The 27,215-nt window shown below is 41.4% G+C and overlaps 1 protein-coding gene across 1 annotated transcript in view; it reads right to left on the reverse strand.

Moving 5' to 3' along the window:
* WRN (WRN RecQ like helicase) overlaps positions 1-27,215 on the reverse strand; it is a 191,810-nt gene that overhangs the window by 11,214 nt on the left and 153,381 nt on the right. Inside the window, exons 29-31 of the mRNA XM_068233620.1 lie at positions 24,733-24,895; positions 12,004-12,236; positions 3,962-4,117 (exon numbers count right to left, since the gene is read on the reverse strand). Coding sequence (XP_068089721.1) covers positions 3,962-4,117; positions 12,004-12,236; positions 24,733-24,895 — 552 coding nt within the window. The remainder of the gene's footprint in view (positions 1-3,961; positions 4,118-12,003; positions 12,237-24,732; positions 24,896-27,215) is intronic.

Genomic DNA, 27,215 nt, shown 5'->3' on the forward strand with positions numbered 1-27,215 from the left:
GAAGCGGTGGACTTACCTCCATAAAGCAGACACGAAAGACTGTCTGAAAAGTAGCAATCACATTTATTATATGGTACCCCAAAAGTGCAACGCATTTCGCAGGCCGAGCCCGCTTCATCAGGCAATAAAGTGGGGACAAAACAGAATTCCAGCAGTAGCGGGTGTAGCGCCATTCTAGAAAGAAGACACCCAAAGGTATTCCGTACGGAGTATGGTGAGTTCATAGAAGATTTTATTTTTTGTCACAAGTTAGCGGAAAATGACACTTTGTGAAAAAAAACAATTAAAATCAATTTCCGCTAACTTGTGACAAAAAAATAAAAACTTCTATGAACTCACCATACTCCTAACGGAATACCTTGGGGTGTCTTCTTTCTAAAATGGGGTCATTAGTGGGGTTCCTATACTGCCCTGGCATTTTAGGGGCCCTAAACCGTGAGGAGTAGTCTTGAAACAAAAATGACCTGTCAAATCCTAAAGGTACTCATTGGACTTTGGGCCCCTTAGTGCAGTTAGGGTGCAAAAAAGTGCCACACATGTGGTATCGCCGTACTCAGGAGAAGTAGTACAATGTGTTTTGAGGTGTATTTTTACACATACCCATGCTGGGTGGGAGAAATACCTCTGTAAATGACAATCTTTTGATTTTTTTTACACACAATTGTCCATTTACAGAGTTATTTCTCCCACCCAGCATGGGAATGTGTAAAAATACACCCCAAAACACATTGTACTACTTCTACCGAGTACGGCGATACCACATGTGTGGCACTTTTTTGCACCCTAACTGCGCTAAGGGGCCCAAAGTCCAATGAGTACCTTTAGGATTTTACAGGTCATTTTGAGAAATTTCGTTTCAAGACTACTCCTCACGGTTTAGGGCCCCTAAAAAGCCAGGACAGTATAGGAACCCCACAAATGACACCATTTTAGAAAGAAGACACCGAAGGTGTTCTGTTAGTAGTACGGTGAGTTCATAGAAGATTTTATTTTTTGTCACAAGTTAGCGGAAATTGATTTTTATTGGTTTTTTTTCACAAAGTGTCATTTTCCGCTAACTTGTGACAAAAAATAAAATCTTCTATGAACTCACCGTACTACTAACTGAATACCTTGGGGTGTCTTCTTTCTAAAATGGGGTCATTTGTGGGGTTCCTATACTGTCCTGGCATTTTAGGGGCCCTAAACCGTGAGGAGTAGTCTTGAAACGAAATTTCTCAAAATGACCTGTAAAATCCTAAAGGTACTCATTGGACTTTGGGCCCCTTAGCGCAGTTAGGGTGCAAAAAAGTGCCACACATGTGGTATCGCCGTACTCAGGAGAACTAGTATAATGTGTTTTGGGGTGTATTTGTACACAAACCCATGCTGAGTGGGAGAAAGATCTCTGTAAATGGACAATTGTGTGTAAAAAAAATTTAAAAATTGTCATTTACAGAGATATTTCTCCCACCCAGCATCGGTATGTGTAAAAATACACCCCAAAACACATTATACTACTTCTCCTGAGTACGGCAATACCACATGTGTGGCACTTTTTTGCAGCCTAACTGCGCTAAGGGGCCCAAAGTCCAATGAGCACCTTTAGGCTTTACAGGGGTGCTTACAAATTAGCACCCCCCAAAATGCGAGGACAGTAAACACACCCCACAAATGACCCCATTTTGGAAAGTAGACACTTCAAGGTATTCAGAGAGGGGCATGGTGAGTCCGTGGCAGATTTCATTTTTTTTTGTCGCAAGTTAGAAGAAATGGAAACTTTTTTTTTTTTTGTCACAAAGTGTCATTTTCCGCTTACTTGTGACAAAAATTAATATCTTCTATGAACTCACTATGCCTCTCAGTGAATACTTTGGGATGTCTTCTTTCCAAAATGGGGTCATTTGGGGGGTATTTATACTATCCTGGAATTCTAGCCCCTCATGAAAAATGTCAGGTGGTCAGAAAAGTCATAGATGCTTGAAAATGGGAAAATTCACTTTTTGCACCATAGTTTGTAAACGCTATAACTTTTACCCAAACCAATAAATATACACTGAATGTTTTTTTTTTAATCAAAAACATGTTTGTCCACATTTTTCGCGCTGCATGTATACAAAAATTTTACTTTATTTGAAAAATGTCAGCACAGAAAGTTAAAAAAATCATTTTTTTGCCAAAATTCATGTCTTTTTTGATGAATATAATAAAAAGTAAAAATCGCAGGAGCAATCAAATAGCACCAAAAGAAAGCTTTATTAGTGACAAGAAAAGGAGCCAAAATTCATTTAGGTGGTAGGTTGTATGAGCGAGCAACAAACCGTGAAAGCTGCAGTGGTCTGAATGGAAAAAAAGTGGCCGGTCCTTAAGGGGGGTAAAGCCCTAGGTCCTCAAGTGGTTAAATGAAGGATATACATTTTAGCTGGCACTGTTTGATGGGTCAGGGGTGGGGATGATACTGTACAACTGAACTTGTTGATTGGTTGCCTGTTCCTATTTAACTGATGTGTCAGCTGTTAGCCAGTGACCCTACAAGTAAGCACTGAAGCGTGTGAAATGCATTAAGAGCTTGCAGTTTCTAGTTATATGCTTTAATTAATACAGTCAGCATAGTTGGTGTGAAGGTCTGTGGATTGGGCTGAGGGCCCCTGACGTATGCACCTGACAGTGAGTGAACATAGTCTGGATGGCCACATGCGATTAGCTGCTTCTCCTTTAGCTGAATACAGCAGTGCCAAAATTAACTTGGCACCAAAGTAGATTATGCAACAGCTGTTTAACCTTTTTCCGACCGCGTCACGCCGAAGGGGCGTGGCCGCGGCGGCAGCCTCAGGACTGCCTAACGCTGATTGGCATAAAGTCCTGGGGCTGTAATTTGCATGAGATCGTGCGCACGCTGCGCGCGCATCTCATGCTTGTAGGGCGGAGGTCCGCCCCCTCTTTAGTCTCCGAGCGGACTGTTTCACGCCGTCTATTTACACTAAGCCTATGACAACCGATCGCCGTAATTGGCTGGCTGTGGGGAGGGAGGGGTTTTAAAGAAACAGGGATTTTTATAAAAAACAAACAAACAATAATATTTATTATAAAAAAAACAAACATGGGGGGAGCAATCAGACCCCACCAACAGAGAGCTCTGTTGGTGGGGAGAAAGGGGGGGGGGGGTGGAATCACTTGTGTGCAGTGTTGTGCGGCCCTGCAGCTTGGCCTTAAAGCTGCAGTGGCCAATTTTACTAAAAAATGGCCTGGTCACTAGGGGGGTTTAGCCCTGCAGTCCTCAAGATTAATCTCAGCCTGGCTCATTTAGTAGACTTTGGTTATTCTCTACTTTAGGGATTTGGGTGCTAGACTTATCCTGTAGCTTCCCTGCTACAGCATCTACTACATGATGCACAAAGGACCAAAATAAAGACTCATTAAAGCAAATCTGAATGGAATTCAAAACAAAAAACAACAGATACTCACCTATGGAGAAGGAAACCTTCCCGTTCCTCTCAAGATCCCCTCGTTCCAGTGTCAAAACTCCAATTTAGAAGTATTCAACCCATTGGTTGTATACGTCTCTGCGAGAGTTCAGGAGCCCGAGTGCTCCCAAAGATAGGCTGTTACCTACTGTGCATGCTGGCGCATCCGCAGTATGAAGCCTCCTGTATTCAGGAGCATTTGGACTCCCGAAACCTTCCGAAATCTCCCGTGGTGGCAAATTTGAATGGGGGTGACAGCGCTGGAAAGAGTGGACCGTGAGAGGAATGGGAAGGCTCTATAGGACCCAGATCCTTTGCTCTCCATAGGTATCTTTTTATTATTATTATTATTATAAATACACTTCAGATTTGCTTTAAGGTAGGCAAGTCTACCAGCTGGAAAGGTCGAACATATAAAACTTTTGCAGGGCAAAAGATGTAAGATACAAATGTAATTTCTACTTAGTACCAAACTAATGAGACTTCATGGAGTGCTTCTTTAAACATAGATGTGTCACCTGTAACTGCGATTCTGAGAATTGATCTTCTGTATAGTCATCTAGAGCAGGCTGATTCCATGAAGCAAACTTGATTGGGGCTACTGTTGAAGCTTTGGGCACCTCCTCTTTAGTGAAAGCCTTCTGGATTCTAGTTGTGCTCTCTTCCAACTGTTTCTGAAATACAAAAAAAGTTGATAGCCGTAGTTACAAAAGTTTTGCATCATGTGAACTACTAGTGTAGCATGTTATATCTCTGCTGTCCAATGTATCCTTAGAATGCTGAGTTGAGATGAGCTTTAAATTTGAGTAAGCATGCAACTTTCCAGTGACCAAGCTAATTAAAGGGAAGGTCCAAGCAAAATAAAAAAAATAGTTTCACTTACCTGGGGCTTCTACCAGCCCCATCCAGCCATCCTGTGCCCTCGTAGTCACTCACTGCTGCTCCAGTCCCCCGCTGGCAGCTTGTACGCAATGTGTCCCGCCGACCTCCGAGGTCAGCAAGCTGCCAGCAGAGGACTGGAGCAGCAGTGAGTGACTACGAGGGCACAGGATGGCTGCAGGGGGCTGGTAGAAGCCCCAGGTAAGTGAAACTCATTTTTTTATTTTGCGTGGACCTTTCCTTTAAACTCAGCTGCTTGTAACTGAGCCGCAACTACTGGGTTCCCTTGAGTCATTGATCATTTTCATGCTTAGTAGAACTCATCTAAGCATCCTAGAAACTGGGCACTCAAAAAGATTATCAACAGTCCCAATGCTAACAGCTAGTGATGGCGTTAGGTTATAGGCAAGACCTGAATAGTTCAGTTTTCTGTACTGATGTTTTGAACTACACAATGTTTGTTTTTGGTTTTTTTTATTATTTAATTTTCACTTTTTCTCTAATTGAATATGTACATAATAATTACAAGCAGGGCCGTGGAGATGGTAGAAAAATCATCCGTCTTCAATCCGAATCCTCAGTTTATAATATCACCAACTCCCGACGCCTCTAATTATCGTATAACAATCTTGTTATATAGATTTCATCACTGCCAAAGCTTAGTAATTTTAAAGCTATATTAAGCTGGAATCTGCTTTTGGTAACAAAACAAACCTCCTGGCAAGACAAGTGACACTCTACCCTGTCGGCCATCCCAGCCTGGCATTGCCAACATGAATGCCCCGTCACATTGTATGGTGAGATTCACTGGAGCCCCATATCAGCCAGATTCAGACATGTAGCTCTGCCACTGTGCAGAAAAAGGCCTTTGCTTTTTTTCTATATCTGATATAGAAAAGGCCAGGGGTATTAAGCTATGCACCGGTACCCAGCTGACACAGATTTCCATTGAATTTTATTAACCATTTCTACCACTCGGACGTGAGCCTCACATCCGCAGTAGCAGCTGCTAAAGCCGCAGGGATGCCATAGCCACGTCCCTGCAGTTTGGGGGGGCTGTGCACGCGATCGTGAGCGCAGGAGCCTGCAATTGGGTCGTTGCCCGCAAAAGGGGGGATTGGCTGCAGAGGACAAAAGTTCCCTGAGCCAATACGTACATGTCCGCTGAGAATGAACACTGTTTTAGTTCAAAAACAGTGTTCATTCTTAAATAGAGCCACCGTGCTTCCTCCCACCGCCGATCATTATATTTACGAATGGGAACAAAGTTCCCATTTATTAATCTCCCCTCTAGGCCACCTTGACCGCAGGAATCCATTGATGCCTGCGTCAGTTCCCTAGTTACAATGTAGCAACACATTACTTCGTATAGTGTATTTATTGTACGCGAATAGGAAGTACTGAGCGGGGACAAATAGTAACATTACACCCTTTGACTTTAGGGAATAACTTTTTTTTAATATGTATGTCAAGAAGGCATATTATAAAATTATGGGCTAAAAATTAGTGATGGATGTAAAACTGAAAAAATGCACCCATTTCCAAATAAAATATTATCACCATACATTATACTAGGGATATAATTTTAATGTTGCAATAACCGGGCCAAATGGCCAAATAAAATGTGTAGATTTTAATTACAGTAGCATGTATACTTTTAAAACTATAATGGCTGAAAACTGAGAAATAATGTTTTTTTTTCTATTTGTTTTCTTATTATTCCCATTATAATGCATTTAGAATAAAATAGCATAATGTACCACCCAAAGAGAGCCTAATTAATGGCAGAAAAAAGAAGGTATAGATCATTTTGTTGTGATAAGTAGTAATAAGTCATTGGGAAATGAAAGGGAGGAGTGCTGAAATGTGAAAATTCCTCTTATCCATAAGGTGAAAGGGCTGATATGGTTAAACAGACAATGACCTCAATTCACTAAGCTTATCTCCTGTCTTTAACCTTCCTGGCAGTAAGCCCGAGCTGAGCTCGGGCTATGCCGCGCAGGAAGATATCTCAGCCCCTGGTGGGGCGATTTGCTCCATTTAAAATGCTGTATGCGCAGCTAGCACTTTGCTAGCCGCGCGTACAGCTTGATCGCCGCCGCTCTGCGGCGATCGCCCGCACGCAGCGGCGCAAGAGGGCCCCCGCCAGAGCCCTGCGCTGCCCGGACCAATGAGTTCCGGGCAGCGCTATGGGCTGGATCGGAGGCATCTGATGTCAGGACGTCGGCTGACGTCCATGATGTCATTCCGATCGTCGCCATGGCGAACGAAGAAGCCAAACAGGGGAGCGCGTTATATACGCGTTCCCCTGTTTGCTATTGATGCCAGCGACGATCACACTAGAGGGACACATGCGCCCTCTAGTGGTGTTTCATGTAGCTACCACTCTGGTAGCTTTAAATGAAACAAAAAAAATAAATAAAAAAAAGGGATTTTTGCCTATATGGCAAAAAAAAATTAACCGCCAGGAGGGTTAATAACATTTCTAGAGTTATCACCATGGTGATGAGGCATGTCGTATTCAGGAAACATTTTACCTCAGGCAAACCTAAAGTTAACTCTTCTGTCTTTAAGTTCACTCTTCAATCCTTAAAATAACTCCTGAGTTAAAGACGAGCTGTTTATTAAGAGCGGGTGAAAATAACTACAGAGGAGGTAAATTAACTACAGAAGAGGTAACTTAAGGAATGAAGAGATAAAATAACTCTCTCACTGTGTGGAGGTAAGTTTTCTCTTGCCTTATTATCTCCAGCATGATCTTAGTGAATTGAGGCCAATGGCCTCAATTCACTAAGCTTATCTCCTGTCTTTAATAACGTTTCTAGAGTCGTTACCATGGTGATAAGGCATGTAGTATTCAGGCAACATTTTACCTCAGGCAAACCTAAAGTTAACTCTTCTGCCTTTAAGTTAACTCTCCAATACTTAAAATAACTCCAGAGTTAAAGACAGGCTGTTAATTAACTGCAGGTGAAAATAACTAGAGAGGAGGTAAATCAACTACAGAGACGGTAAATTAACTACAGGGGAGGTAAAGTAAGGAATGAAGAGATAAGATAACTCACAGGGTGTGGAGGTAAGTTTTCTCTTGCCTTATTATCTCCAGCATGATCTTAGTGAATTGAGGCCAATGTGTTGAGGCATTCTAACTTTACTTTGTACTGTATAAGCATACCTCTGTGTATTTTATGTACACCAGGATATGGAGAGTAGGATATAGCTATAGAGTAGAGTATACAGTAGAGTATTTAATAGAAATCAAAACTAGTCCTTGGTAAGAGTACTTAGGGTGCAGACAGGAACAAAGAACATCGATTGGGCACTAGGCAATCTAACTGTTGGTACATCTAAAAATCAATGTGCGGGTATACTCTGCAGGCAAATGAGGGGATTCTTCCTCTATCAACCATTTTTTTATGCACAATCTAAACCAGGTTTATGGAAGCTAGACAACACCTATGCGTTCAATGTGCACAGCATTCTTATTGGATTCACAACAGCACTGCAGGGAGTGCATATGTAGAGTATAGTACTACTGTATAATTTAATTTGTAGCCATCTCCAAATTCAATGACATATCAAATTAATTGATTTCATGAGCAAAGGGAGATAGAAAATCATACAGAGTTGGTAAAAAAAAGCGGACAATAGTTACAGGGGTAAACTTAAAGAGAATCTGTACTCTAACATTTTTACAGCAAAAAGCATACCATTCTATTCATTATGTTCTCCTGGGCCCCTCTGTGCTGTTTCTGCCACTCTCTGCTGCAAACCTGGCTTGTAATTGAAGTTTTGGGCAGTGTTTACAAACAAACTAACCAGCTTTTGATAGGCTCACATAAGCAGAGTGTGTGAGTCACACAGAGCCTGCAGGGGGCCTGGAGGGGGTGTGCATAGCTTCTACCAATCATAGGCAGCCCTGCACATTCCAGCTTTAGCCCGACTGTGCCGACAGAAGAGAACAGATTAGATCATATAACAGAGATATAACACAGCCACTGTGCAATTAGGAAAAGCTGCAGTGAGCCAGAGCACATTAGAACAGGCAAAGGAACTTATAGGATACAAGAACTAAAGGTGCATACACACATCAGACTATAGTCTTTGAAAATAAAAGATCACAGACCAATCTTACCACTCTTCATGTAGTACGAGAGCCATACTCTACACAGTCTTTTCTATGGAGCTGAACTCCACATCAGAAAAAAATCTTTGCAAGATGCTGCACACACAGATTCTGTACAGACACAAAAGATCATTATCTGCAAAAGATCTGTTCCTGCCAAAAATCCATTCCTGCAAATTGCAATGATAGTCTATGAGATCTGCAGATCATCATACACACATGATTTAACTGACATTCATCTGCAGATCAGATCCACCAGGATGGATTTTCAGATCTGCGGATGATTGCTTGATCTGCAGATGAATGTCAGTTAAATCATGTGTGTATGATGAACTGCAGATCTCATAGACTATGAATGCAATTTGCAGGAATGGATTTTTGGCAGGAACAGATCTTTTGCAGATACTGATCTTTTGTGTCTGTACAGCATCTGTGCGTGCAGCATCTTGCAAAGATTTTTTTTCTGATGTGGAGTTCAGCTCCATAGAAAAGACTGTGTAGAGTATGGCTCTCATACTACATGAAGGGTGGTAAGATTGGTCTGTGATCTTTCAGTTTCCAAAGACTATAGTCTGATGTGTGTATGAGCCTTAAGGCTGAAAATTTGGTTACAGAGTCTCTTTAACATTTCAATGCACTTATTTAACTACTTTGTCCTCCTGGACGTAGTAGCTACGCCCAGGAGGCCATGTGCGCGTCCGCGCGCTCCCGCGGCCGATCGCACGCGCGCTCCTGGCCGCGGTTCGTTAGCCTGACAATCAGTGAATCGGGCTATGGTGCCCGATCACTGATTGCTCTCCCCCGCTGAAAAAGCGACAGGTTCTCTCGGAAGCTGTGCTTTTTCTGGCTGTAACGTCCCCCATACGTCACTCTAAGCGTGTGTTACGCTTAGAGTGACGTCATGTAAACACCTCATGGCCGCTATCTTGTGGCCAAAAAGTAAAACTACAACTACAAGTGAAAAAAATAAAACTCAAGACACATTTACATTATAAAACTATGGCTTACATCCCACCCTCCCAAAAATACCCAAATAAAATGTTTAATACAAAAAAAACAAAATAAAACATTACAATAAAAAAAAAACATGTAAATATTTACCTAAGGGTCTAAACTTATTAAATATCAATGTAAAGATGAAATATTTCTAATTTTTTTTAATTTTAAACTTGTAAATAGTAATAGATGCAAAACGGAAAAAAAATCACCTTTATTTCCAAATAAAATATTGTCGCCATACATTGTGATAGGGACATAATTTTAACGGTGTAATAACCGGGATATATGGGCAAATACAATACGTGAGTTTTAATTATGGAGGCATGTATTATTTTAAAACTATAATGGCTGAAAACTAAGAAATAATGAATTTTTTCCGTTTTTTTCTTATTCTTCCTGTTAAAATGCATTTACAGTAAAGTGGTTCTTAGGAAAATGTACCCCCCAAAGAAAGCCTAATTGGTGGCGGAAAAAACAAGATATAGATCAGTTCATTGTGATAAGTAGTGATAAAGTTATAGGCTAATGAATGGGAGGTGAAAATTGCTCGGATGCATAAAGTGAAAACGATTGAAGGCTGAAGTGGTTAAACAAATTACATCTCTTATAAAATTATTATTTTTGAAAGAGCTAAAATACATATTAGATGTCACAATAGGAACAAGGGAAGGACAATAAGTTCATGCAGGATTATGAAAATTTTGAATGAAAATGTATGCAGCTTGAAAATGGACCAAGCAGCTTCTGCAAAGGTGAAATTTGATTGGTCCATTTTCAAACTGCATACATTTGCACACAAATTTTGCATAAACCTGGCATCAACATAGAATGATTTGCATCTCACTGACCATCACTACTATTGATACAACTACTCATTGGACTTCACTCTAATAGCAGAGATGTTACTTATTATATACAAAAGATTTCTGTATACACATCAAATATCACAATCTGATATGTAACTCAGTTTTAAAAATACAGTGACTGCTTTATTGAATGATTATTTAATTTTTGTGGCCCAACCACTGCTATTACTGTATACACAATTTATGATTATCTGTGAAAAAGAACGCTATATAATTTTCTTTTAATTACAGTTTACATCTATTAGGAGTGGAAGTCTGTATTTTTTTTTTTATGATTCCGACTCCAATTACCCAAAAATTGCTCCAACTTCAGAGCCCTGATTACAAGTACATTTAATAAGCCTGTAGAGTCACCCGATTATGAGGGGGAAAAAAAATCAGTCCCATTACTTTTCAAGCAACACACTTAATATGTCTACAACAAAAGAAAAAAAAAAGAAAAAAGACTAAAGCTCATCAAAAATCAAAAACAGTAAGGTATATTAGAATTCCATATCAGGAACTGAAAATTACTATTATAAAGTATTATAACTGAACATTAGAGGTCCTAGGACATTTACCAACACAAAGAGATAAGGCATGCGTTACCCTTTATTTTTTGCTATAGCTTTACATCTGCAGATGTATATTATATTATTACAGTAACTGGGGGGGAACTAGTGTTGTACACATGTATCTTTCTGGTATGCTAGAAGGAAATGTACCATTTCTACTAGGAGGAGAGGAAGGATGGAGCAGCTTCCAGTGGGACGGCAAAGAGGTGAACGTTGGCTTGGCCATAGCTGTTGCTTAAAGATTAAGTATACCGGGGACATCTGTACACCAACTAGATTCTGCCGAGATGGTCCCAAACTACTGCCTTGGCCAAAATCCATCTAGCATATGTATGTAGCTTATGTACGGTATGTCATCAATCGTTCTTGTGTTTATAATTGTGGCAATATTGATAGGATGTCACCTAGCCTACTTGCAGCCAACATAACCATTATGCTCTGTGTGGTCCTGCAATGGTGTTTTTTCTTCAAGTAGTACTTCCACAAATCTTATCTGAATGGTGTCACAGGTAACTGGCCCTGTACACACACTAGATGGAAACCGGGCAATGCTGCTAATAATGACTGCTTCTGGAAAGAATACAGTGTGTGTACAGCCCCCAACCCGCTTGGCCATCGGTTCACCAGGCAGAACAATTCGGCCAAGCAATTGCCAAGGGCATTTGTTGTCTCCACTCAACTGGCTGCCGCATGACGTCACTTATGGGCTGCTCCGTAGCCCCCCCCCCCCACCCCCTATAGCTACAGAACACCAGGCTGGAGACCTGTATCTACAGTGTTGGCCCTGCAATGTCACCCAAGAGATTGAATCCTGATTACTGCAGGGAAACATTTATCTATCTATGGGACCAAACAACATACTACTGCCACCTAAATCAGTTGTTTCTAATCAGTTAACACAACTGTCTATACAGGCGTCCCTCACACTATGCAGTTAAGTCATGCTCAGAAAACAATCTGTTGACCGTGTTGGAATTTTTATCCAATTGCTGTTCTATCCCCCTGCTTCGCTCACCCAACCCATCTCATGCTAAATTCTGATCAGAACTATGGAGATAGCCAAGCGGACAACAGAATAATGGTTTTGATGTCCAGATGATCTATACCGAGCTTTAGCAATGTACTAAATTACTAACCGTATTTTCAATCCAAAGGTTGTCATCAACAGCAGTGTTAGGCGGTGATTTCTCTTGTGACAGTCTTCCAGCCCGTAAAGTTGGAAATTGCAAGGACTGGCTATCCAAAGAGACTGGCTGGCTTGTAGCCTCACCTCTTCTCTCTTTTTCAAGTTGTGTAATCACCATTCTTATGAGGTAGATGTCAATTTCTGGCGCCACCAAAGACCGAATAGCTGTAAAACTTGAAAGATCTGGAAAGGCAAACGTAGATAAAAAAACATCAAAAACAGAAGTTGGAGGAGCACTCATCCATAGGAAGGAATCGTTGTGTGCCCAAGCCTTGGATTCCTGTATCCTCAGAAGTCAAATGTAGAAACGAGGCTGGCACCACCAGAAGTAGAAAAGTAAAAAATTAGCTCTTTATTGATCAGTCATTAAAATGACAGCATGGTCAAAAAATAAGGCTTTGGCGGCGACAGCCCGCTGTTTCGAGTTGTTATAGCGCTTTCTCAAGCCGGTCAGCCCATAAAATGCTAGCAACAATGACCACACACTTATATACTGGTCTATACATCAATTAGCCAATCATTTCAAAGTCAGAAAAACCAATCAGCGTGCAGGAACGTGTGGATGGACCTGATGGGGACCAGGTAGTGTGTGATGTCATCAGAACATACCTCCCAGTCAGCTGACCAAGGACAGCCCATAGCAGCATGGTGTAGAGACCTCCACATGCAAAAACAGGAAGTGCATTATAATCCACTTCCTGTTTTTGCATGTGGAGGTCTCTACACCATGCTGCTATGGGCTGTCCTTGGTCAGCTGACTGGGAGGTATGTTCTGATGACATCACACACTGCCTGTTCCCCATCAGGTCCATCCACACGTTCCTGCACGCTGATTGGTGTTTCTGATTTTGAAATGATTGGCTAATTGATGTATAGACCAGTATATAAGTGTGTGGTCATTGTTGCTAGCATTTTATGGGCTGACCGGCTTGAGAAAGAGCTATAACAGCTCGAAACAGCGGGCTGTCGCCGCCAAAGCCTTATTTTTTGACCATGCTATCATTTTAATGACTGATCAATAAAGAGCTAATTTTTTACTTTTCTACTTCTGGTGGTGCCAGCCTCGTTTCTACATTTGATAAAAAACATGACATATATGCTATAAAATCTAATAAAGAATTGTATGCTGCAACTTGTCAATAAAACCTTTTGTGGAGGTTGGCAGTTTTGTAGTAAAGTTACATCCTTATTCTCTTCTGAAATATTTTATGAAAACATACCAGGTGGTTTACTGTATAGGATACTCTATGGGCCTGATGCACGTAACTGCGGTAATATTGCCATGCACAGATAGCGCATGACAATATTACCCTTAATGTTGTCAGCAAGTACTGCAAGTTACGTGATTAGCACAACCCATGGTACTCGAGTAGCATGACCATTGCTGCAGTAACGCACGTTACCATAGCAATGGTCACACTGATCAAGTACTACCAGGTCATGCTAATACCACTTTCTACCATTAAGTTAGCACTGGCTAATTTTACACCTGTTCATTAATAACACAGCCTATTGTGAAATAGTCCAACTAACAGCCAGAAGAACCCCCAAGAAATATCTTAATAACAACATGGATATCAGTATCAATTGTAGCTTCCACTGTGGATTCAGTTCAGCTTCAATTGAATGAGACATTTAAAATTATTGCTGTCAGTTGTCTTTCTACAGGAGTTGTATTTTGCCTTATGTGGCCTTGTGAACTACTACAGTGCTGCCCATAATTATTCATACCCCTGGCAAATTTTTACTTAAAGTTACTTTTAATGAACCAGCAATACATTTTTTTGACTGGAATTGACAGAGGTGTCTCCCAAAAGATAATAGGATGATGTACAAGAGGCATTATTGTGGGAAAACAATTTATTATCTTTTATTTACATTTAAAGTGGACCCAACTTAAAAATACAAGATTTCAGAAATAAAATCTATTTTCTAAATTATAATAATAAATAGCAGCCTTTTTTTCAGCTGAATGACGACAAATATAAAATATTTTACATTTATTGGAGGAACCCCTCCCTTCCTTTCATATTGCCGGGACAGAATCTGGCAAACTGGTGGAGTAGGAGGTGTCCGGCAAAGGAGGAATTGCTAATGGCTGCCACCTGTGTAACCCTAGTTATGAAAAGAGAAGGGTGTAAAGCATGCACTGAAATGCTCATAGGCTTGAAACAGTGTTTATTTATCTTTGTATGTGTCAGAGTGGTGCAACTAAATATTTTGAATTAAAAAAAATGTTTGGGTTGGATCCGCTTTAAGCAAAAAGTGTCCAGTCCAAAATTATTCATACCCTTCTCAATAATCAATAGAAGCGCCTATATTGGCTATTACAGCAATCAAACGCTTCCTATAATTGCAGACCAGCTTGTTGCATGTCTCCACAGGTATTTTTGCCCATTCATCTTTAGCAATGAGCTCCAAATCTTTCAGGTTGGAGGATCTTCTTGGCCTCACCCTGATCTTTAGCTTCCTCCACAGATTTTCAATTGGATTCAAGTCAGGACTCTGGCTGGGCAACTCCAAAACGTTAATGTTGTTGTCTGCTAACCATTTCTTCACCACTTTTGCTGTGTGTTTTGGGTCATTGTCATGCTGAAATGTCCACTGGTGCCGAAGGCCAAGTTTCTCTGCAGACTGCCTGATGTTGTAAATGAGAATCCTCATGTGTTGCTCTTTTTCCATGGTGCCATTTACTGTGATTAGGTTCCCTGGTCCATTGGCTGAAAAACACCCTAAAAGCATTAGGTTCTCACCACCATGTTTGACAGTGGGGATGGTGTTCTTTGGGTTAAAGGCATCTCCTTTTTTACGCCAAATGAAGGAAACATTGTGACCAAACAATTTAATTTTTGTTTCATCTGACCAAAACACAGAAGACCAGAAGCCTTCTTCTTTGTCCAGATCAGCATTTGCAAAGGCCAAGCAAGCTTTTGTGTGCCTTATCTGGAGAAGTGGCGTCCTCCTTGGTCTGCATCCGTGGAACCCAGCAGTGTGAAGTGTCCGTTGGATTGTCTGCCTTGAGACATTGCCACCAGCAGAGCCTAGATTCCCCAGGATGGCCTTGGTGATGATCCTTGGATTCTTTTTCACTTCTCTCACTATCCTGCTGACCAGCACAGGTGTCACTTTTCAACCCAGTCCTCTGAGATTTTCCACAGTGTGGAACATCTTGTATTTTTTTTATAATACTTTGCACTGTAGCAACTGGAACGTGAAAACATTTAGTGCTCTTTCACACTAAAGACCGTTTCCTGCGTTTTACCTTTCACACCAGACATTGTGTTTCGGTATGTTGCGGTTCAATACAACCGGGAGCTTTTTGTCATCGGGAGCCGGCGGTTTCTCATCAAGTGAATAATTAGCTACCGCTGCTGATTGCGTCGCACCGCAGCATCCCGACGACATGCCTGCACGCATTGTCTGATGTGAAAGAGCCCTTAGAAATGACTTTTTAGCCCTTTCCTGTCTTGTGAGCAGCCACAGGTCCTCACTGAGCTCCTGTGTCTTAGCCATGACTGTACACAAACCAACTGCAGAGAGCTGCTGTTTTTCACCTGTTGAGTTGATTAAAACAACAACTCCAAATTAATCAGGGTAATTAGCATGCTTTAGAACAGCTTGGACTATTTGAAATAGTATAGAACTTTAGATTTTCCCACAGACTGTGACAGTTTGAGAAGGTTATGAATTATTTTGGACTGGACACTTTTTGCTGTAAATAAAAGCTGAGAAATGTTTTTTTTCCCCGCAATAATGCCTCTTGTACATCGTCTTATTATCTATTGGGAGACACCTATGTTATTTCCCATCAAAAAATTACTTGCTAGTTGAATAAACGTAACTAATTTTGCAAGGAGTATGAAAAATTATGGGCAGCACTGTATGTTTAGGCTAGACTGAGGTGGGAGGATCAAGTCTGGATACAGAAACATCTGTAACGGATGAGTTTGTCAACTATAGATTTTGCACAGAGAAGGCAGTGGACATTGGTGACTGGACATATGCTGGGCATACTACAGGGTGAAGTTGGTTTGTGATCTTCAAGGTATATAGCTTGATCTTTAGACTCAAACAATTACACCCCCCCCCCCCCACACACACCCTTGTTTGAAAGATGAGTTTTTGTTTTGGAGGGTAAACTCTTCATTCCACAGCATGGCATGCATCCATGGTAAGTAGAGGTAAATGCATACAAGTACACCTAACTATCTGGCTAGGCTATATTGATCTTTCTAGTGAAATTTGTGAGGTCAGGTTGTTTTTTTTAGGTCTCTTTGTGCATGCCTTACGGTGAGTTGTGTTGTATAGCTATCCCCACATTGATATTGACTGCTGAGGGTAGTGGTGTGGCACTGAGCTGGACACTGAGCACTGAGCTAGTGGATTTAGTTGTCTATTTACATATACTCTCTTGCTGGATTGGGCAATGGTGCAAGAAGAAATCTGGCATGGCATCAGACTCAACATATGTGTGTTTTTCGCTTCTTAAGCATGGTTTAATTTAAGCTATCATTTAATCATTGGCCAAATTTACAACTTCCATGTAGTATAAGAGCCTACTAACACAATCTGTACATAGATTTCAAAATCTGTTGGCCATCATATATGTAAGTGGAAAAATTAGCCAATCAATATTGTATGTATGTATGTATGTACGTAATGTACTTTACTTACATAAAAGATTGTCCACTGTGCAAAATCTGTCCAAAGACAAAGTGGCAGTACCAGCGATATGCATGGGGTTCCACCATCACTGAGGAGGCAATTTTGTGCAGCCCCATCATTTATTGGTCATTAAGCACATTACGTTCTGTTTTTTTTCCCATCTGTATTCCAGGGTTGCACTTAATTTTTCTGTAAGATGGGAGGAGGCGCCCAGTGATTGGAGGTAAGTTATGGGAACAGTCTTACCTTGTGATAAGAGGTTAAGATTTTTATTGCTGGACACCAATAAAAAGACAACACGTTTCACGAGACCTGCCCGCTTCCAAAGGTCAATACAAGTTAGTATCTGAGCTATGTATCTCCTTTTCAGAGTGACAAATGCATGTGTGCAAAATGCCCCAAAGGAATTTATGCGGGAGAAACAGGACAAACTGAACGTGAGTGCATGAACCACCACACATTCACTATTAACAGCAATAAAAAAGGATAATAGAAAATATACTGATCTCCCATTACCCACACATTTCTGTTTACGTAGACACAGTTTAAACGATCTTCTCATCACTGTATTATTAATGGGTGGCTTCAAATCCCATAAACAGAGACCAACACAAGAAACTACATTGGTTCAAAACTGTAGAAGATGGCCCTGAAAAATCCTCGAGACCTGCACTGCTGCCTTAATTATGTACATTTGCTTCCTTTATTCTTTGCTTTAGTTATATTGTATCTTTTCCCATACACCCTAATTGTTTAAATGCCTGTAAACTCATGACTAATGCCATGTCCCTGCCGCTTGTGCCACAAAAATTACCGGGTATGATATCCATCGTACTTGGCGAAAAAATCTGAATCTGATTAAACAAGGACTCTAACTTTTTGTGCTGGTACGATGGGTTTTAAATGCCACCATTTTTTTTATTTCATATGCTGGTAAGATGGTGTTTAATGCCACTATTCATTGTATTTCATGTGTTGGGAAGATGGGTTTTAAATGCCACAATTTGCTTTAGCTTTTAACAAATGGTGTATGTTCTCTGCCCAGTCATGTTTGAACTCTGGATTTACGGTTTCTCCCCATAACCCGGAGTCTGGGATATGTGATGTTTTAGTAGACTAGTGGTCTTATCCATTTGTCATAAATTAGCTAGCATGCCTGTGAGACCCTCCTGAAGTGGCATTGAAGGCATCTAATTACATTTATTTATGTTTGCAAAATAATGTATTTCCTCAATGTCCAGTGTATATAAGCTGTGTTTTTTAACAGCTTATCAATAAGCAGGAACTATATCCGATGAAGGCTTATTAGCGGAAAGCTTACTTTTTATTCACCTTTAAAGGGACACCGAGCAGTGCAGAAACTATGGAAAGATGCATATAATTTTATAGCTCTATTTCGCCTCTATCCAATGATATATAAACCGCCGCCCTACGCCATTTCGTTTTCGTTATTGCCGCAGGGCCGCGGTTTAGGTGTCGCCAGAATAGGAGAAAGAGAGCTTTAAAATGATATCCATCTTTCCATAGTTACATTGTATTACACAGGACGACTTTTTCTGCTGAATGGAGCTGCTGACTTTGAGAAAAAGTCGCCCTGTGTAATACAAAGTAACTATGGAAAGTTGGATATCATTTTAAAGCTCTCTTTCTCCTCTTTCTGGCGACCCCTAAACCGCGGCCCTACGCCTTTTAGTTTTCTATATTTTCGCGATCGAAATCACAGCAGCTGCAATTTCAATCGCGAAAATAGCGAAAACTAAAAGGCGTAGGGCGGCAGTTTATATATCATTGGAAAGAGGAGAAAGAGCGCTTTAAAATGATATGCATCTTTATAGTTTCTGCACTGCTCAGTGTCCCTTTAAGCTAGCCAATGAATGGTATCATCCTGATTCAAAAGTTCTTTCTTTTGCTGATGGCTAACACAGTACAACACTACAGATTTTCTTAGAGGGTTCCAGCGCTAGATCAGTGGAGTCAAGGACAATGGGGAAGCCACAGGACTATCCGGAGGCTTTTCTCTACTAAAGTAAGTAGCTAAGGTTTTGAAAAAGTAATTTCAGGTGCACTTTAAAGGGAACCTAAACTGAGAATGATATGGATTTTTCCTTTTAAAATAATACCAGTTGCCTGACTCTCCTGCTGATCCTGTGTCTCCAATACTTTTAGCCACAGCCCCTGAACAAGCATGCAGATCAGGTGCTCTGACTGAAGTCAGACTGGATTAGCTGCATGCTTGTTTCAGGGTGTGATTCAGCCACTATTGCAGCCACAGAGATCAGCTGGACTGCCAGGCAACTGGTATTGTTTAACAGGAAACATCCATATCCCTCTCAGTTAAGGTTCCCTTTAAAGAGAACCCGAGGTGGGTTTGAAAAATCCTATTGGGACACAGAGGCACATTCTGCATACAATGCCCAGCCTCTGTGTCCTTACAGTGTCCCCCCAACCTCTGCTGTCCCCCCATAAAAAAAAACTCGCCAGGCTAGCGACACGCAGATTGTCGCTAGCTGGCTGTTTACCTGAAGGCTGTCTGCAACCACCACTCCCCTGCCTCCTCTGTAGCGCGGCTCCCCGCTTGTGTCCCTTCCCTCCCTGCCCTCCCTTCCCTCCCTGCCTCTGTAAGCTTCCTCCATTCGGCTTACGGAAGCGGGGAGGGAAGGAAGGGACACAGGCGGGGGGAGCCACGCTATAGAGGAGGTGGGGGAGCGGCGGCGACAGAGAGCCTTCAGGCAAACAGCCAGCTAGCGACAATCTGCATGTCGCTAGCCTGGTGTTTTTTTTATGGGGGACAGCAGAGCACAGGGGAGACTTGGAGGACACTGTAAGGGCACAGATGCTGGGCATTGTATGCAGAATGTGCCTCTGGGTCCTAATTTTATTTAAGTATTAATATAGCGCCAACATATTACGCAGCGCTGTACAGAGTATATTGTCTTGTCACCAACTGTCCTTCAGAGGGGCTCACAATCTAATCCCTACCATAGTCATATCTATGTAAGTATCGTGTAGTGCATGTATCATAGTTTAGGGCCAATTTTAGGAGGAAGCCAATTATTTTATCTGTATGTTTTGGGATGTGGGAGGAAACCGGAGTACCTGGAGGAAGTGAGTTACACTATTTGCATAACTCACTACATTAATTATATAAACCTGGTAAAGTTCATGTGTGCTGTATGCACACGTTAAATTTACTGATTGGTGAAAATAACTCTGAGAGCTACAGAAATTGCTTTTTTTGTAAAACAAAATAATGGGTAATAGTCTCATGATTATTGTCCATGCCATTTTTATTGCCGTTATTATCCTACTTAATAAAAAGCTTGGGTTTCTGCTGCGTCCATGGTCATGCGAGCGTGCCAGTGAGTGTGCAGGCGTGGAGCCTCAGCCATTGCCATGCACACAGGTGGACGTAGGCGCAGCTGCATGAAGACTTACACGGATAAGTCCGCATGTGCGGGTGGAAGGTGGCCGTGCATGTGGACAGGGCCAGACTTGCGAACATAGATGTTGATCACATTCTAGAGCCCGGTTTTGAAATGGGTCAAGTTTGAAATAACTGTCTAATTTTAAATGAAAGACTAATTAAAAGACTAATTATTGTTAACTAAGGAGTAAATAATGATGGGTGCTAAATACATGTCATTTTCAAGTCATTTCAGCGTTATTGATGAAAAGTGCTGTTTGTTATGAAAAAAACCTACACAACTGAAAATCAAAGAATAAAAGTTGCTAAAACAGATTTAAGTAGTAAAACACAAAAATTTGCTCAAGGCAGAACTTGAAAACATAGCATAATCATCTTCTCTCTTCTATTAGCAGTAACATGACTGCTGAAAACCTCCAGGCAACAGGCAAATCTGTAGATGTTCAGACATGATATTTTCCCCACTCTGGAACTGAAGAGGTTTAAATGATATTCTAGTTTTGTTGATAAAAGTAAACAATCCCCTCAGTTCATTATGAACATAATATGACCATTATTTAAATGTTACTGTATTATCAAAGTTTTAACCAGAGCTGGTATAGGACAGGCTTGAAAAAGCTATCAGCCGAGTCATATTTGCCATCTAGTCTCACTATAAAGTAATAACACCGTCCGTCCCCGTTTCTCTTTCAGGGTGAAAGACATGGAAATGCTGTGCAGGTGTTTGTCAACAGCTTTGATCCATGTGTCTAAACATGCTTTTTGACTCCTGTAATATTCAGCACTCTGTCACAAAAAAACAGCATTCCTATAGCTTCCTGCCTGAAGGAGAAATTAAGTATAGTTTTATTACTTTTCAGTCAGCTCTTGCATATTAATGGCCACCAAAATGACCAGACGGTGAGGAGGCAATTTAGCAGCCCTTCTTCCTGTATGCCAACATACTACACCAGCTCTCCTTTGCTCACTTTGAATAATATACACAGTGATGTGAAAAACTATTTGCCCCCTTCCTGATTTCTTATTCTTTTGCAATGTTTGTCACACTTAAATGTTTCTGCTCATCAAAAACCGTTAACTATTAGACAAAGATAACATAATTGAACACAAAATGCAGTTTTAAATGATGGTTTTTATTATTTGGTGAGAAAAAAAACCTCCAAATCTACATGGCCCTGTGTGAAAAAGTGATTGCCCCCCTTGTTAAAAAATAACTTACCGCCTTTTTAAGGTCATGCCACAACATATCAATAGGATTCAGGTCAGGACTTTGACTAGGCCACTCCAAAGTCTTCCTTTTTTTTTCTTCAGCCATTCAGAGGTGGATTTGCTGGTGTGTTTTGGGTCATTGTCCTGCTGCAGCACCCAAGATCGCTTCAGCTTGAGTTGATGAACAGATGGCCGGACATTCTCCTTCAGGATTTTTTGGTAGACAGTAGAATTCATGGTTCCATCTATCACAGCAAGCCTTCCAGGTCCTGAAGCAGCAAAACAACCCCAGACCATCACACTACCACCACCATATTTTACTGTTGGTATTATGTTCTTTTGCGGAAATGCTGTGTTACTTCTACGCCAGATGTAACGGGACACGCACCTTCCAAAAAGGTTCAACTTGTGTCTGTTCGGTCCACAAGGTATTTTCCCAAAAGTCTTGGCAATCATTGAGATGTTTTTTTAGCAAAATTGAGACGAGCCTTAATGTTCTTTTTGCTTAAAAGTGGTTTGCGCCTTGGATATCTGCCATGCAGGCCGTTTTTGCCCAGTCTCTTTCTTATGGTGGAGTCGTGAACACTGACCTTAATTGAGGCAAGTGAGGCCTACAGTTCTTTAGATGTTGTCCTGAGGTCTTTTGTGGCCTCTCGGATGAGTTTTCTCTGCGCTCTTTGGGCAATTTTGGTCGGCCGGCCACTCCTGGGAAGGTTCATCACTGTTCCATGTTTTTGCCATTTGTGGATAATGGCTCTCACTGTGGTTCGCTGGAGTCCCAAAGCTTTAGAAATGGCTTTATAACCTTTACCAGACTGATAGATCTCAATTACTTTTGTTCTCATTTGTTCCTGAATTTCTTTGGATCTTGGAATGATGTCTAGCTTTTGAGGTGCTTTTGGTCTACTTCTCTGTGTCAGATAGCTCCTATTTAAGTGATTTCATGATTGAAAAAGGTGTGGCAGTAATCAGGCCTGGGGGTGACTACAGAAATTGAACTCAGGTGTGATAAACCACAGTTAAGTTATTTTTAACAAGTGGGGGGGGGGGGGGGGGGGGGGGCAATCACTTTTTCTCACAGGGCCATGTAGATTTGGAGTTTTTTTTCTCACAAAATAATAAAAACCATCATTTAAAACTGCATTTTGTGTTCAATTATGTTATCTTTGACTAATAGTTAATGGTTTTTGATGAGCAGAAACATTTAAGTGTGAAAAATGCAAAAGAATTAGAAATCAGGAAGGGGGCAAATAGTTTTTCACATCACTGTATATATAGTTAGTTACCTTTTTGCAGATGCACACTAACCATGCCACAACTGTGCTTTGCAAGCTCTGACTTGTTGTTTTTACAAGTCTAATATGACAATCGAGGTGCAGAACTAACAGGGGCGTCTCTAGCCATTTTGTCACTCCAGGCGAGAAATCCTGTGCCCCCCCCCCCCCGTGATTGCCCCCAGTCCCATACCCCGCACCCCTCATGGTGAACCCCACCCCCAAGACCCCCGAAAATCATAATGCAGCAGCGTTTCACCAGAAAATGTACTTATTGCGGCATGGGTTCACCAGAAAATAGTTGTTATGCAGCAGAGCGTTTCACCATAAAATATACTTATTGCGGCATGCACTCACACACACCACACACAGTACACACACACACACTATACACACACACACACAGTACACACACTGCACACAACATACACAGTACACACACACACACACACACACACACACACAGCACAGTACACACACTATACACACACACACACACACACACACACACTGCACACAACATACACACACACACACACAGTACACACACTGCACACAACATACACACTATACACAGTACACACACACACACACACTTTAGACACGCACAGCACAGTACACACACACACACACACACACACACACACACACACACACACACACACACACACACACACACACACACACACCATACACACACACACACCATACACACACACACACACAGTACACACACTGCACACAACATACACACTATACACAGTACACACACACACACACACACACACTTTAGACACGCACAGCACAGTACACACACTACACACACACACACACACACACGCACACAGTACACACACTGCACACACGCACACAGTACACACACTGCACACACACACACAGTACACACACTGCACACAACATACACACTATACACAGTACACACACACACACACACACACACACACACACACACACACACACACACACACACACACACACACACACACACACACAGCACACACAGCACACAGTAGACATACACTATACACATACAGAGATAGGAGGAGTGGAGTGAGACTGAGAATAGCCTGAGATGGAGCAGTTTATCTGTATTGCAGTCCCACATTACACAGAGACTAGTTGCTGGTAATAGGACTGCTGTCCCTGCCAATCTCTTACACAAGTCAGCAAGCAGCCCTCCTGGAGTCTAGGGACTGTCAAAACTTTTCAACCTGTTTAAGACCTTATCTGCACATGCAGTCATTATAACAATGGAGAGAGACCAGACAGATTTTTTCCCACTGACCCTCCAGACGAGTTCTACATCATGCTGTGTATATTTACCAGCTAGCCTGCCCTCTAATTGCACTTTTATCAGCTAGCCTAGTATTTTACATTGCCTTACATCAACAAACCTGAATACAGCAGACACAGGACCAACCCTAAATCATTGAATGAAAGGCGGCCTGGGGGGAAGTCAATGCCTGGCTGCTACACAGTCTCTACATCCACGCAGTTAGCAGTAGCAGAGAGAGAGGGACTGAATTCTCAGGAGTTGGACTCAGGAGCTGATGATGCTGTACTTCTCGGATCCCTGACTAGGATGAGTGCCTTCTCTCACTGACTCATTCATTACTGTGGTTCTTTGAATCATTGAGCTGAAGTCCAGTCAGCCCCGCTGCTGCTGTGTAAACTGACACCTGAGTCAGCTGAGAGGCATTTCTTCTCTCACTACTCAGTGCAGAAGCGCCCTTGCCTCTTCCTGTCGCCTTAGGCGAAAATTTATAGCTGCCTAATGGCTCGGACGCCTCTGAGAACTAACTATGTTTAACAAATGCCTAAACAACCAATGAGTCAAATGTCAGTGTGAACGTTCTAGTTGAGCTACATGAATTTTGATCAGTGTTTTCCACCAAACCTTAATTGTTCATATGCATTAGACCTTCTATTGTCCTCTTTTGCGTGATAGCTTTCTAATGGCACAAAAGTGTCCCTTGTGATTTAGGGTACATTTTTTAGTTATCTGTGCTATACAGTTGATAAGGTCATATACTACACCAACAATAGGTCTTCAATGCAAAGAAGGAAGGTTTCATAAATGTGTAACCTGAGTTTATAGGAGGCCTTTTAATGACATCAGTAATGGTCTTCTGTATTGCTGAAGTCAAGCCAGCTCGCTGCACATCAACAGGATAGCCAGCTTTCAGAGCTTGCCAAAGCTGCATGCCAACTGCTGCCAAGCTTATACTTCTGGTATCAGCAATCTTTTGCTGCAAGGAAGAAGTTAAAATCATGTAAGTACATCAGTGCTGCATTTGTATGTTATAAAAAAGTGTTTTCCATACCAGTTTTTAGCAAGCTATGATATTCCAAAACTGACCAAATTGCTTTTCTTTAATCAAATCTGTATTCTGTGTGAAGTACAAACTGCCTAGAAATTCTTATCTGGTAATTAGATTTTCAATACAGAAACCACTGGTACTTACTTTCAACACATGGACTAATCTAGCAATGGGCAAGAGGCTGAGACACACCTATTATTATTATTGATTTATATAGCGCCTGCATATATAGTTAAACAAGACAAGAGTGGATTACCGCTGATGCAGTGAACACATTAACTAAATATTTTTACACAGGGGTGGAAGGTATGTACAAAAATGCCAGTCTAAAGGTTTTAGGAGATATATTCATATCGCCCATATGAACATCTCTATTAGAGACACTATGGTATGGTTGCACTTAGTAAACAGAAAATTACATGTAAGCAGTAAAATGATTTACAATTATTAATTGGAATGTAAAGACCTGAATAGATGGGGCTGATTTTTCTTTCTTTTAACTTTAATACAGTAATCATCATTCAAGATAATTTGAAGATGCATTTCCTTGCACTTGCATTGCTTATCTATGCAGAAGCCATGACACTTCCTTTATTACATATAAGAAGCACTCACTTACAATTTAGTATATTGCTCATCCGTATTTATTCACTGGTCACTTTATTATGTACACCTTGCTAACATCAACTTTTGCCTTCAGAACGGCAACAATAAAGTGTTACAAACATTCCTCTCAGAGATTTGGTCCATTTGTCAGCTGCACATCCATAATGCAAATCTGCCATTCACCACATCCTCAATGGGTTCTACTGGATTGAGATCTGGTGACTGTGGAGGGCACTGCAGTCCAGTGAACTCATTGTAATGTTCAAGAAATCAATTTGAGCTGTCAGCTCTGTTACATGGTGCATTATAGTACTGGAAGAAGCCATCACAGAACAGGTACGCAGCGATCATAAAGGGATGGACATGGTCAGCAGCAATACTCAGACAGGCTGTGACATTTAAAACACCTGGCGGTATGATTATGTCCAGATTTTAGGGTCTTTTTAAAATGTTTCAGACCCTAAAATCAGAAAAAAAAAACAATTCATTACACCAGAGTCTCCGCAGCAGCCCCTGCTCTCACTCACCTCCCTGGGCTCCAGTGCTGCAATTTTACATCTGTCCTCCTGGTGGCAATGTAACTCTGTAGTGAGATAGATGATGGCGATCTCACCAGAGTGATTCAGTGCCTCAGAGGACAGGAGGGAGAACGGCTACCGACATCTGGATCCCCCGGGAGGTGAGTAAAAACGCCCGCTGCATGCTATACTCTGCACTGAGCGCCTGGCGGCTAGCCTGAGCATAGCGTTAAAGGACACCTGTTTCCCAAGAAGAGGGAAGGCTCTGTATCCCTTAGAGCAGGGCTTTTCAACCCTGTCCTCAAGTACCACCAACAGTGCATGTTTTGCAGAAAACCACAAACGTACACAGGTGAGGTAATTAGTGTCTCAGCAGAGCTGATTAACTGCCTCTGTGGATTTCCACAAAACATGCACTGTTGGTAGTACTTGAGGACAGGGTTGAAAAGCTCTGCCTTAAAGCAAAGATGTCCACCTTAATGGGTTAATGGGTATGTAGGCCCACATTTTTTTTGAACTAGATGGTGGAGGGCTGACTTCAATAAGTTGGGTTCCTAACAGTCTCCCCCCCCCCCCCCCATAAAAAGATGCTCATAATCTGGCAGTGTTTCCCCCCAAAATATACATAATTTGGAAACAGTTTCCACCCAAAATACACATAATCTAGCAGAAGTCCCCCCCCCCCCCCCCCCCCCGAAAAATACACATAAACTGGCAATGGTTTTCCCCAAAATAAACATGATCTGGCATTTCCCTCAAAATACACATAATCCCACAGCATTTCTCCCAAAATGAACTGGCAGTTTTCTCCCTTAATACACATCATCTGGCACCACTTCCCCTAAAATACAATTAGATTGGCAGCATTAACCTCTTCTGAAAACATACCAGGCAGCATTTTCCCTCAAAACAACTTTAGGCAGAGTTCAACGGAAAAAAACACACAATCCTTGCGCTTTCACTATGAGGATATGACCACTTTAATAAAATCCTTGTTTACTTCTGCAGTATACACTGTGTACGGGAGCAGCTCCACCACTGGGTACAGGTAGCAATCTAAAGAAAACAAGAGCGCTCCATAGTGTATTACCAAAGGAAAATGTTTAATCGCATTAAAAGTTCTA

Source organism: Hyperolius riggenbachi, chromosome 1, assembly GCF_040937935.1.
Source record: "Hyperolius riggenbachi isolate aHypRig1 chromosome 1, aHypRig1.pri, whole genome shotgun sequence".
Classification (NCBI taxonomy): Eukaryota; Metazoa; Chordata; class Amphibia; order Anura; family Hyperoliidae; genus Hyperolius; species Hyperolius riggenbachi.